Raw genomic sequence first — 14,608 nt, forward strand, 5'->3', positions numbered from 1 at the left:
AGTGCCGCAAAAGCAAAAGCCAGCACAGGCGGGCATCCATTTCACAAAATGGATGCGCCCATGTGCTTGCTTTTGCGAATTTTGAGCTTGAATAGCTCAAAGTTTTACATAGGAAGTTTAAAAAAAAAGTGCTAGTATTTTTTTTTAAATGTTGCTTATTTTTTAAATAAAAATGTTTACTGGACTATCCATTTAAACTTGGGTAAGGGAACCCTGAGGACTTTTTGTGGAACTGTTTTGAACTTGGGGAAGGGGAGGTGAAACGCAAGCCAAGAGCTGAAAGAAGATCAGAACTCTATTTGAATACTATTTCTTTGGTTGCTGACATCCCGACACATTGTATATCTTTAGTTGTGAGGGCAAGTATAGGTTTTGCGCACAGACAGACTTTTGAGTTGAACTTCATGACACAGACTATCCTGAGATTTATTAGGTAGGGAAATCCCACCTTAGCATAGGGCAAGTTATGCCTTACTCCAGCCTGACAGTTTAGAAAAGTGAATCTATTGTCTGTGTCTTACTTCATGATGCCTTCACACAACCCAGTGCAAAGTGGTTTAACAGACCATTCCCTCATTTCAATATGATTTCTCTCAAATTGTATAAAGCTGAAATGAGTTTGGAGATTCGAATTTAGCATTTAACCCTACTCTTCTCAACTGGGAAATTGTTTCAAGAGATCTCAACACCAATTCATTCATGATCCAATGAATAGGAGTTGACTTTGATAAACCCACAGCAGCTCTCCACAGCCGTCCCTTTGGTTGTACCCACCAGTTTAGCGGAACATTACATTTACTCTCAATACCATACAGGATCACAGGCATTTATTTTTGTTTGTATGCCTCTACTAGAGGATCTAATGTATAATCTCCATTCCTCCTATCAAAAGCCCTGAGACAAGCCTTATTATTTGTTTATCATGAGTTAATAATTGTTTATCATGAGTTCAGGAATATGATCTCTTTGAGCCCAGCAATGCTCCGAAATAGAGGAATTCTGACACTTATTCCAACTTTGCAGCTCAAAGGCACCATGGAAATTGGGTACCTTTCCTTACATCGGCTTAAAATCCTGGTCTTTTCCATGTTTATTTCCAGACAATTGTTCCCGTGGCGAATTCCCATGTAGTATTCAAGCTTTGTTGGAGAACGATGCGTGTGACATTCAAAAGAGCAACGCTATTTGCATAGGCCAACCAATTAGTATGCCAAACTCCCAATTTGGGGGGGAAATCAAATGCCTTTTGTATAATGTGTTCCAAATCCATCAGGTATAAATTGAATAAGCAGGAGGCAAGCACACACCGCTGCTGAAGGCCAATCTGTGTGTGTATTTTAGAAGGAAAATGGCAATCAGCACCTAGCCTGATCTGTACGCTAGTATCTTATGCAAAAAGATAATTAATTGCAGGGGGCGTTATCCAGACCACAAGCCGCACATTTAGCCCAAAGACAGGAACTATCTATGCAGTCAAATGCGTCTGTGAAGTCTAAGAAAACTACAGAGAGGCATTCCTCTGGTTGTGGCCTTCTCTTTCAACACTTATATTATAATGAAATTCATGTTACTACCCAAGCCCTAACCCTATTTGATGGTTAGAATGTTATATTTCTACACCCATTAAGTCAGCTCCTGTAAGAGTAGCAGCACAGAAATCTTGCTGTAAACAGCCGGCAAGGCGAAAAGTATACAAGACCTGGGATCTTCCCATCTCCCTTTTTTAAATATGGCAATAAGTAACTATTGAATGCAGAATTTAGGAATTTTTGTTCAAAGAAATCACTTTATCAAACAATACTTCCAGGACAAGGGTCACTCATTGATATGTCCGTTCATCGGCAAATTGACTTTCATCGGCATATTGACCAAGCCGTTTGAAACCAGGTCAAGTGACTTCTTTAACTCATGTATTATTTTGGGTGTGAAAATATTCCTTTCCATTGAGATGGCTTTTCCCACTCTGGTGGACTATTGACCACTGGCCCCATGTTCAAAATGTTTTTCAATACAAGCGGATGAAGTTTCTTCACCTATAGAGTCTATTTGCTGGAGACTACTAACGTTATTTTGAGTATGGCGTCTGGCCCAAAATTCTTTAGCATCTTTCTTCCTTATGATCTCCAACATTTCCCTCCACACCACTGAGGACTCATTTTTCCTAAGGCATTTTAGCTGCCTCTTGTATTGCTATTGCAATTTGTCACTGGACTGTATGTATACTTTGCACAGTGGGGGTAATTCATGGATTATTTAAGCCGAAAAAAACGGGATTGTGCCATTCTGCCCGCAAATCCCTGTTTAACAAATGGGGATTTGTGGGCAGAATGGCGCACAAATCCCGTTTTTCTCGGTGCAAATAATCAATGAATTACCCCCAGAGTGTCTTATTGCTTACCTAGTTGCAGTAATCAAAATCAGTTCTCTTTTTTTCTGCTTTTATCGGATTGTAGGTGACTTTTTTATTATCATACCGCCTGACATACATGCGACCACAGCAGAAGACAAAGTGTTTAGCCCACTTCCTCATCACGCTAGAGAAATTATCAATATGTATTGCACCTTTATTACCAGGGATTGACACTGAGGCGAGGTAGGAGCTATTTATCTCCAGCGTGTAGCCTAGAAGAGCCTGGTTAGCTTGGCCCCAACAGCCACTAGAAGCTACCTTTGGTTCCTGAGGCCTACTGATCCCAAACAAACACACAAAGACCTATGTGAATTTAACTCTGTGCATTTGGGTCAATCTATAGATAAACATTAGGACACATCTAAACAGGTAAAGCACAAGGAGTCATAAATAATGGACACAATGATAACTTTGCATCTTATATGAAAGTTAGATTTGCAGAACCCTATGCACTAGCTCCTTGCTCCCCAATGGTAGCTCCTGGTCACTGGCTAATGCCGAATGCCCATGAGCTGCCTTTATCTCCTGCTTATCAAATCCTACTTTCGATCCCTGTATTATTCAAGATAGTAACATTCTGTTCAGATACCTCGAAAATCCTTCTAAATGAATGTCTGACCATGCACCATGCGCACCCCCTTCATGTAATCTGGACCACCTATCAGAGCGGTTGCCCCTGCCATCAAACCCCTAGGGACTAACTAGTAGATAAGGTTGCATCAAGTCCACTTTAAGACTTCTTAAATAACTCCTCATTTTTAATTTCATGAAACATTTAATGTGAAACTAAATAACAGTATATTATCAAGCCTACTTTGTCTTTATGCCATTTTAATTGACCCTAAGTATCTTCAGAAGGCTGACCATTAAGCATTATGAGATTCCAGTCCAATAGAACGTTTACCCAAATGTGTCTCTTATCATTCACCAAAGAGTTCAATATATTTACATCTGAGACTACCATTGCAGCAGGGAGATCCATTCTAATCTTTTGTGATGAAGAATCATTACATCTAGCATTCAGGTTGAAGTGGTACTGAAGGAGTTAACACATCGGAAAAGAAATTAATAATGTGAAAACAAAAGAGACGAGGGAAATAATGTATGTGTCCTTTGCTGCTATTAGTTATGTAAAACCAATGAAAGGACATGCTTTTCCTAGCTGCTGCAACATTTAGGAAAACCCACTGAGCATGCTCTCAGCACATACCTTAAGCGGAGCCACAGAAATGTACCTCTTTGTGGCAGATTTGTTCTTGCAGGACTTGTTTTTTTATGCTTAACATGGCATTCAGCTGCTCAACCTATTGACAAATGATGCAATGTGTCTGCATCTTTGGAGGATTCTGCAGATTCTGCAAGGAATTGGACACCCCTGACCCTTGCTGCTCATTTTGCACTGAAGAATATTGATTGGCAGTCAACAACCATTCTGAGTGGGTATGGAAAGAGTCTGTCTTTGAGAGAGGATGTAGAACGGCAGACCATCCGAAGGGACTACGGAGCAAAGACTGAGCTAGTCACCAAACAGAATAGGCACAGAGAGGGGCGTAAGCCTGCACTTTTATACATCTACCTTGAGTGTATTGCTACATTATTTCAGCTTGTTTGCATCACAGTATTCAATGCATCATGTTGTAATGTGCTACTCACTTTCATGTGCAATATTCAATAACAAAAACAGATGTGAATGCCCTGAGTTTGGAGTGATTTCTTGCATCTGTGGTTCATTGTTGCATCAAAGAGCTCATGGAGAGGCTGCTCGTCTCATCCACCATAATTCGCTGGCAGACTGCTGGAGATGACATAGGCCAGCTCGATACACAAGTCTTCTGTTGATATTACTTTCCGTGAAGGTTCCAACAATTTCCAGGATTCTAAACTCTCCACCACTTCAAACAGCCAGAGTCTAAAATTGCTATCATCTGGGGGGGTTGTATAGGGCAATCAAAAATATATTTTTCACCAGTAGGTAGATTGCCAACTGATAAACTCCTGCCAAGATCAAATATTTTCTACTCCCTTCATTAAAGTGTTCAACCTCAACATTATTTTGAATAGCCATTAGAATGCTTCCACAAGGCTTTCCCCGTCAGGTAGAAAGAGCAACTTGTAGCCATCCAATACTGCGCAAAGGTTTCTTTAAACAAAAGGATGTCATGACAACAGTAATCATTTCTATAGAATTTTCTGTCAGGGAACCTCAAAAAGCTCAAGTATTCCCTGAGAGCTGCATCAATCCATCTTCGGACATTCTAGCAACAATTAATTAGCATGGGTTGCAGCGCCTTGGGCAACCAGGACCAATATTCCTTTGCCGTTACTGAGCATTTTACATGTGATGTTAAGTTAAAAGAAGAAAAGTGGGCACTAGGAACTGGATCCCATGCGCTCATAAGACGTTAGTAAGTGGAGAGCTAAATGGCCTGCTGCAGCTGTCAGTGATGAAGGGAAATCCGGTGTCCAACCAGAATCAAAGAATAAATGAATACATGAAGCAATCACTGCACACACTGCGCTGGCGTATAGATATCTAGAATGTACAGCTAGTAACAATTATTTATTTACAGATCGTGACAATTATTTATTAATAATGCACATCTTTCAGAAGGGAACACAGCCTATTTATTAATGATGCGCATCTTTGAGAAGGAAACACAGCAGACATGTGTTTCGAGGGTTTTGAGGTTGCATTATTAATAAATAAGTGTTACTATCTGTAAATAAACGATTGTCACAATCTGTACTTTAATGTGAACCACTGTCTACAGTCTAGTCCTTCCCAAAATCCTATTGGCCAGAGCCAATATAAAAGTAAGGAAAGACTCAGGAAGTGTGAGAGAGTCCCTCCCTGGAGGACCTGGCTGCAGGAATCCTGTGTTGCAGAACGTAGGGCCTGGAACTGCTGTGCCAGAAGGAAAAAGGGGGAACCCTTGCACCCTAACTGCCTGTGGTGAACTGGGAAGCACTGCCGGAGCCAATGAGAACAGTCTACCGCCTTCTGAATGAAGGAGAACCCCTGGGCATCAGCAGAGTGCCACAGCCCAAAAGAAGGTGCAGGCTCCCCCACTGAGGGGGATACCAGGGAGAGTTTTCCCCCATGCCCAGCTCCAGTGAGGTCCGTTGAAGTTTATCGTGGCAGCTGCTATGGCGACCGGTGAGAGAGAGTCACACCTTTCTGTACAGAGCAGAGAGAGGGAAGCCTGAACTGGCGTGGTGGAGTAAAGCGCCTTGCCGCCGAATGAAGAAGTAACTGCAAAACCAAGAGGTGCTGCAGTAATGCCAGGAACAGGTGAAGAATTCCTGGGCATTTGCAGATGCAGGGGAACAGCAGTTCGCTTACCGGAGCCAAAAGGACAGCATGCGTGTCGAGAGAAAGCCGTGGTGGAATGGCGAGCGAAGGAAAGAAGACTGTGAGGGAATCCTTCCCCGACCAACCGCAAGAGAGAGTACCAATGCCTACAGAAGCCGGTTAGTCCTCCTGAGAGCAACATGGACACCTGAGCGTATCGGCAAACAGGCCGAGTGCATATAATTGAAAGTTACTCACCTGAGAGAGAGAAAATAGATGGACATACTAAAAGGGAAGTTAAGTCGCAAGTAAACCCTTTGCAAATGTGTAAATGTACACAGTGCCAATACGAATAAAGCAGACGAAAGATAATAAATATATCAGGAAGATACATTATCGAATACTATATACAGACAACTTTGGGTGCGGGTGAAAAACCCAAATGAGCAGAAGTCCTGGCAGGGGACTATACCAGGCAGTCAAAGGTGTGTGGAGTAGGAGCGTACCGATTAGTAGATTTAGTTTCGGCCGATTAACGAATAGTTGGCCAAAATATTCAGCTGAAGCCGAATATGGTGCCCAATAGGTCCCTTTTTAATATATATAGTTGTGACCGAACACTTATAAATTTGCATCCCCATTCTGTATTTTATTTCTCTTTTTTGTTAACTATAGGATGTGCTTAAATGAAAGAACACACTGAAGAGTTTCTTTCTTTGTACTTCCATGTAGCACTGTTAGGCTAAGACCAAGTAATTAGGAATAGCCTGTGGGAAGAAATGCAAATATACAATCACTGGGAGGGAAGTGTTTGGCAAGTGACTGTTGCTGAGATGTTATGTTTATACCTCCTGTAAATCATATGGCTTTTTTCCAATTCGTGCTGCAAAATGTGCTGTAGAAAATGTAGTATAAAACTACTTTGTGTGATCTATTTTAAGTGGCCTGGGGAGGGTGGAGATTTATGCAGGGAACTGGCGCTTTGTATGTGCTTTCAAAATAAAAAAGACCCTTTGCATTTCTTAACAGAGTAATCTTAAGAATGTCTTGCCCAAAACAATGGTCTTCAAATTGGGCCATCGCTTGATAAATACCCACCTCCCAGCGGCAGGCAGATGCTGTGGGCCCCTTAATGACTACTGAACAATTTATTTCTTTTAGTAGAGCCTTTACAGTGTGAGAGATTTCATCAGCTTGTGACAACAGGAGGCAGCCCCAGTGGACAGTTGGAAACATTGCACTCAAGGTGATGAAGCAGACACAGAAAAGGTAGCCTCTCCCCATCAGTAGAAATTCTATTTAAACACACACTTGATAACCAACTCCGGAGTATGAGCTCTCAGTTTTACACATCAAAGGGGCGTTGCTTGTCACAAACACTGGTCAGTGAAAAGTAGTGTCACTTTGTAGACAGTGCTTGCTAACGTATGAGATTTTCAGTCTGGCCAATTTAAATTAAATGGGACTGTGTGTGGGAGCGAGGGGGTGTGCTGTTTTGAGTCCAATATGTATCACACTTTATTATCTTTAGCATAGTGAAAAAACAAAGATTTCATACATTTTGACATTATGCAAGTATTCACAGAGACATTTATTACTAGAAGTTGCTAGGTTTCATGTGATTGTCATAGTGGTTAGGGCACTGGTTGTCATGCCATGATTTTAGCCCCAACCTGTTCACCTCAAAATGTTAAGCAGCCATTAAGGGGCCCACAGCCTCTGGGAGGGGGGTATTTGTCTTTACACCATCACAAGGGCTTGGGACGTCACACTGCCTGGAAGAAGCAGAAAGAATGCAGGAGCCCCATGCACTGAACTTCGGCTATGAGTGCAAAACTAATTAAGTATTCAGCTGAAGAATACTTACTCGAAGCCATATTTCAGTACACCCCCAGTGTGGAGTGAATCAGAAGTCCTGGCAGGAGAGTACAACAGGCAGCCTCAAGTGTATGAATTAAAAATCCTGGCAGGAGGGTACACCAGGTAATTTCAAGTATATAATATAGAAGCCTCGGTAGGGGAATATACCAGGCAATCAAAGAGGAGTGTGACAAATAAGTTCTATGTGCAAGTGTTGCATTTGCCCAAGAATGGCCCAAAGAATTGTTCTCAAGAGAAACTGTAAAGACAAACAGTAATGTGTGCAGATGTTGCATTTTGCTGAGAAAGGCCTAAAGAATTATTCTTGAAAGAAACCAACATTGGGAAGTTAAACAGTTATTGCGCAAGTGTTGTACTTGGCCAAGGGAGGCCCAAAGACTGTGAAGCCAAAGGATTGTTGTGCTAGTGTTGGACCTGGCCAAGAGAGGCCTAAAGACTGTGAGGCCAAAGGATTGTTGTGCAAGTGTTTTACTTGGCCAAGAGGGACGCCAAAGAACTATGGTGTATGAACATCTCAAGTAGTAAAGAAGTATCCATGGGCAGGGTGCTACCCTCTAGAACCACAAACTTTATCCTTGAAGAAACCTTTTGTATTAATAATTTCCCCTTCCTTTATGAAGGCTGTTTCCAAAACAATCAATGTAAAAGACAAATCCCCCTTTTCACCTTAGAGTGAAGTTGGTAGTGTGAGGGTCAGAACAGAACGTTGGACACAGGAGTTTTGTTTTGTCATCCTGACATGGGCAGAGCCTTAGTTTTTGTTTAGGTAGTGCAATCCTTTTAGAGTAGGGTCAGAGAGGCCTTTTCCCAAACCTTTTTATTTTCAATAAAAGTATTTAACCAAAAACATGTGTTTGACTCTCTTTCTGACTCCTTGCAGTACATTTTACATATTTATCAGCCAGCGCAGTGTGTACAGTGATTCCTTAAGTTTAAGACTAACCTTCCAGCCATGTCACTGCCTGTTTCATTCTTTAATGCTTAGAGCCTCTCCTCATGCCTCACTACATCAGATTTGGGTGGCACCATAACTGAGCAAACACCATATCCTCTTATCAAAAGCTCTTCCACTTCTGCTAAAATGAATTTAGCAATGAAAATAGTTCGAAAATCGAGGTATACTTGTGTTAGAGCCACCTGATTTGGGAATTGGACCAGCTCTATATAATTTGTCACATTTAGTCTTAAAGTTGAAATGGAAGATCTGTGACATTGGCTGCCTTTTCAAAGGCATACTCTGGTAACCTTTCAACAGATATTCCACATGATCCACCAAACTGGGCTGCTGCTCCTTCCTTAGCAACAGTTCTCTAGGCATAGCATCTACCATCAAGTAATCCCCCTTTTTATTACAATCCCCCCATAGCTCCTCCTGTCTACACCATTGTCCCACAAGACCCTCTTCCAGTATAACATCCAAAGAGGATGTTGTCTCTTAAAAACTGAAAAGGACGTTTTGCCTCATGTCCTTTCTCCATCTTTTATCCTGAGGATTAATGTGCTTTATCAATTTTCTTTTGGGGTAAGTCTATCATCATCCCGCTCTATTAGCATGATATTTTCACCGTTTCTAAGTATTACCTCCTTAACATTCTTCTTTCACCCTGGCTTCACCTTACCTCTCACTCACTTTCCATCAACTACAAATGATCTCCTATTTTTATTTTTATTTTTCCTTAACCTCCTTTTTCTTGCCCATCAACCATTCCTCTTTGTCCCTTTTCCCTTCATCCTTTATCACCACAGAAGTTAAACTAGACTGCATGATGTTGCCATGGAAACCTTCTTTATTTGTTTCTTCTAATGAGCCACCGCTTATGTTCTCAAAGCAAGGTTTTGGAACTCCTTGAGTACTACTGATGCCAATGATCTACTAGTCTAATTACATTGCTTATTATATCTTCTTGGTTCATGATATCATGTCCCCCATTATCCCTTCCAGCATTAGCATTTAAATCTTTCATCCCCTGCTTTCTCCCTCCCAATCTTTCTCTTTAGGAAACAATGTATATAACACAGCACATTGATATTTTAAATTCACTAATACAGTAGTGTGCAACCAGATGTCTTCTGATATTTTTTCATGCAGTGATACCAAAAACATCAGGCCCAAGTGCAAGGCCCCCAAGCTATCCATTGCGGGTGTCGATAAATGTCCCTGAACTCTTCGTTTTTACTTATGGCATACCAGTCCTTATCCTCAAAACTGTGTGGTAAGCTACTCCATTTCACATGGCCTTCTGCCTCCTTAATCACCTCCTCAGCATGCTCACTTTTGAATGATTTAACCTCCCAGCTTAAGCTTAAATCTGAACTATTTCAGCACCAATTCCCTTGAGTGCACCCCTCTTTCCAAACTTGGGCATGTTGCCAGTAAAGAATCATCTGAGTTTCCACGAGTCACGTTTCCTGGCACATCCATTCTTTCCCTTGCACACTCAACCCTTTTCCTCTTGGCCACATTGTTTCTCAGCCCCTATTAGCTTAGTAACACAGGCCTCTGCATTACCACCCCCTTGTAAAACCTGGGGATTCACCAATGTACCCTTTAACCTAAAATAGTCTATCTTATTTCTTGTAAACACTGCATAAGGTATTGCCCTCCTATGTGAGACAATCACTGCCGCAACATTCCCCAATTTGCTAAAGTCACACAAAGAAGTTGGGGTGGTAGCAGAAAAAGAGACGTCCTCATTGTTCTTACTTCACTAGTTATATTTTGAAGGGAGAATGGACTCACCCTTCTCCATAGGAATATGCAATCTGTTTAAACTGCCCATTACCAATGTCAATCACTGAAAGTGCAGTTTCCTAATCCCTCCTCAATTGTTATTAGCTGTCCTTAAAGAAAAAACAGGCAAATAATACCTGTATCAAACCTCCCACTATTTCAAACAGCCAATGTTCCTGCTCATCATGTACTCTGTTTCTGCCTGCTCGGACTGCAGGAACTGCCCACACTGGCCCGCACTTAGCACGCGATGCATGCTTGTGCTCCAACAAAATTCCCTTCCTTTCAGCTGATATGAAAGAGGCATCGCTCCTTCCCTCCGCCGTAGCATGTCTAAACAGCAACAGAGACTGCCCACACTTTGCCCATACTTTGGCATATTTTAACGGGGAAACTAGAGTTAGGGCTCGCAAAAAACATATGAGCGTAATAGAACAGAAAATTACATTCAGTTTACATTGATAGGAGAGGTCTGATGCCACTCAGGAAGGGTAGCTGGCACAAACCCATCAGAATACAGAGCCCTGGGTAACTCAAGCTTAGGCGTACACGAGGACACACTGGGACACCAAAAGCTTACCTATGCTATACCCTTATACCAGTGTCGAACCAGTATTCACTATATGATACACCCGAGGAGGTACTGAGTGCCACCAGGGCCCACCACCATTAGTCTTTCTTATGAAGGGATGTAGAAGGTTGTGGATGCTGCCAATAAAGTAACAGGTATCACAATCAATAAGGTGCTATAAGGTGTGGAGAATGAAGGGGCAAACACTGTGAGGCTCACAATGGGGGTTAGAGTACTATGCGTCTGTGTGTGTGTGCATGTTCATTTCTTCCTCTCCATGCATATGATACCCAATTCTCTCTGTTGTGGCAAGCTAGGAAAAGGACTTGGACCAGAGGAGAATGGTACATGTATTTTTATTTAAATACAAAGGAAAAATGCCTCACTATCCCTATTGTTGAAATGGGCTTTCCATTCCTATCCAAACTAAACTAAGGTGCTCATCTACAGTCCAAAACAAAAATAGTCCTCAGTCCAAACCTATTTAATAATCTGGCCCTACCACATATCAAAAATGTAACAGAAGGATGGAGAGGGTCTTGCACTCTCTGCTCTTGATAAGAGGCTTCTCAGTCTTTCCAGGACTCCCTCCTGGATCTTGATCCGATAATGTATTTAACCAAAAGTTCCTTTCAAGGCAAAACAGTTCTTGTCAGTCTTATCACAAAGTTCTTTAAAGATTCCCAAAGAATGTACTAATCTCAAATTCCTGAAATTACAACAAAATCAACTTGTCCGTTTCTGGTGTCCCTGTGTTATTTCCTGCTCACTCTGTTGGTGCTTCTCCTGTAGGTCGATTGGGGTCTCATGCCCCACTATTCTATAATGTGTTTTTGACCATTGTGGTGTATGACTCTTTCTGGTTCTCTCGTGTCCCTGTTACCCTTCTTGGCGGTAAGCCATTCAGGCTTCTCTGGCTCCCACCACCCCTTATCTGCTTGGTCTCTTTCTTGCTCTTCCCTTCTCTGGGACCCTCTGGTGAGGTTAGGGTCTTGTTCCTCTCTCACTCACTACTTTGCTTCTCTTTCCCTATCCCGTTCACTTGGGCAACCTGCGTACCTGTTGTGTGGTGGTCCTTGCTCCAGGGAGGGTCAGTCACAGAATCAGCGGTGGCGTCCTGCTTTGCTCTCCATTCCTTGATATTGGAAGTGGGCAGTATTCCCCTTCTGCAGGCCTCGCCTCACTACTGTTTCTCTCTGGCTCTTGGCTTGAGAGCAGATGGTCTTGTGCTCCGGTGGCCTCAGCGTCTCTGGATGGGTTCCGGCCCCACCTCGTCTGATACGTGGTTGGGCATCGCGGTCTCCTCAGCTTCACGCAACCTCGCTTTCTCCTGCCTTGTGTTTCTATTCCAGGGATGTATAGCCTCCCCCGCTGGCGTTCTCTTGCTTCTTGGTACATGCTCTTGCGTCAGGAAGTTGTCTTGACTCTGGGATTCTCCTCCTCCATTCCAGGGTCTTTGGCCCTTTTCTTTCATCGTTCACTCCTCAGAAAGGGTGTGTTCTTCAGGACAGGTGATCCAACAGGTAGGGGATTCAGCATTACCTTGTGTCAAACACTGAGAGGTTGTGTACTCTCTATTAACTCTTATATAGGCAGAAAGTACATTTTCTAAAGAGAGTTCACTATGGGAATGGGAGTCCTTGTCCCCTATAGGGGAGTCACTCCTGGGGTTTTGCTGAGCAGGCTCACCTCCCTAACCTTAAAGGGGGTGGCTCCCCTAGGGACGAAGGGAAGCATTCACCAGATTCGCCACAATGTGCACAGTGCCATCAAGCTATGAATCAACACTGTTCAATCTCCAAGCATTGGGTTGCTATGAGGCATGAAGACTTGCTGCTACAATGTATTGATTTCATAAAACTTCTCAGAGTACATTTTGCAATAATGTGAGTGTTACTCATAGTCTGATGGGTCACATTTTAGGACTGTGCGTCCTTTCCACAGCAGAGAGGCGAGGAGTGAAACACATACCAATGGCACTATAACCACAGGAGACTGCATATTAGGAAAGAAAAAGACAGCAAATAGGGATTCATGCATTCCCAAGACTTTGTACCCGGCCCATTATCTCTTTGTTTCTCATTGTAGACCCCTAACACATCTGGCCTACAGAAAAGCCTCACTGGCCTGAACTAGAAATCAAACCTGATAGAAAAGGGAACATAAGAAATAATATAGAAGGAACTTGAAGTTGAAGACCATAAAACCACCTACAATTTAGGCCCCCTCTCTGAGGAGAATTCACAGTGGAAGATGAGGAGAATTCTTCTGTGTACAGGTAGCCGGCTCTGAGGATCTTGAAGAAACGTTTTAATGAGATGTTCTTCTCTGTAAAGATTCAGCGCCCCCTAAAAATAAAACTAGGATTATTTTGGACACCAAGCATAAATAGGAACAACCGGTTTATACTTCATCCTATGGCACCCATTTACAAATTTGTAAAGTCTGCAGCTAAATGGTAGTGAACAAAAGTGTATTTTTCAGGTGGAGGGCAGGATCCCACCCAAATCAATCAGTTATACGAACAAGAAAAATGCATATGCGTGGTAATAATAATGATATCAAGTTTTATAATAATGATATCAAGGGTCTTGGGAGGATAGCTCATGGGCAACGTTCGCGCCTTGGAAGCAAGACGACACAGAGCAACACAGGTTTGATCCCCGGGTCACGCTGAGAAACCTCTGGGTATTAAGCGCGTTATAAATAACCAATTACAATTAATGTAGTACTTCATGCCATATTCCTTCCAATTCTAAACCCTGCAATTATAGCTTTTATTATTACTCGATTTAATGGCATTGAATGTATCAACCTTGAAGGGATGAAGGGTCTGAGTCAGCCTGATCAGGATTTAAACTAGCAAAATTCACATTTGTCCCATGCCCGAGGCATGTACTTAACCCATGAGCTATCCATCCAGAAAAACATTTAGTGACATTACACCTTTTTCTTCCTATAGCACCTCCCTAAATACCATTTGATTATTACTGCCTGCAAGGAAGGAGGTGTGTCATTCAAGGCAATAAGGTGACCAGAAAGATAGCCCTGGTATGGCCTTTAAGAGGGATGAGGGCAACATAAATTCAACACATTCAGAATGCAGTGGTCCATTTACTAGGGAGGCTCAGCAGAGAGTAGCATATCTCCCCCTTGCACAAGCGTCTACACAGGATCTCCATCAATGGGTGTACTAAATCAAGGAGGCCTGATATTGTGCACAAGTTTCCACGCAGAACGTTACCATGCTTTCTCACCTCCAGGTTTGTGCACCGCGCTCTACAGCAGGTTTCTGCAAGTCTGGTTCTCAAGATCTGAATCAAATCCATGTTTTCAAGATATCCACGCACAATACATTTGCATACAGTGAATTGAAAAGAAATGTGGTTCTGTCAGTGGATATCCTTAAAACCTGGTGTGATTGGACCTCTCAATGACCTCAGTTCAAACGGAAACCACAGGATGCCAGGTCGTTCTTTCTATGGGTGGCACTTTCTGAAATAGTGACTTTTAGGCTCAGTAAATATGCCCTTTAGCTTTTTTATTCACTGCTAGCACTTCATTTTCTATTGGTATCAGAATTTTGTACGAGGCAAAGAAGCTTACGAGCTAGCATGTGTTTATATATCTGAATGTCGCTTTGTAGCATCATTCAGCATATCACAAATAACAGAATTTGAAATACATACAGACCCCCAAAAGAGGAAGCATCTACCTCTGCAA

The 14,608-nt window shown here is 42.3% G+C and overlaps 1 protein-coding gene across 1 annotated transcript in view; it reads right to left on the bottom strand.

Annotated features, from left to right (window-relative positions):
- LOC138473082 (M-phase inducer phosphatase 1-A-like) overlaps nt 1–14,608 on the bottom strand; it is a 403,086-nt gene that overhangs the window by 62,410 nt on the left and 326,068 nt on the right. Inside the window, exon 10 of the mRNA XM_069611581.1 lies at nt 13,100–13,233. Coding sequence (XP_069467682.1) covers nt 13,100–13,233 — 134 coding nt within the window. The remainder of the gene's footprint in view (nt 1–13,099; nt 13,234–14,608) is intronic.

This window comes from Ambystoma mexicanum, chromosome 8 (assembly GCF_040938575.1).
Source record: "Ambystoma mexicanum isolate Mex_15411 chromosome 8, UKY_AmexF1_1, whole genome shotgun sequence".
Lineage (NCBI taxonomy): Eukaryota > Metazoa > Chordata > Amphibia > Caudata > Ambystomatidae > Ambystoma > Ambystoma mexicanum.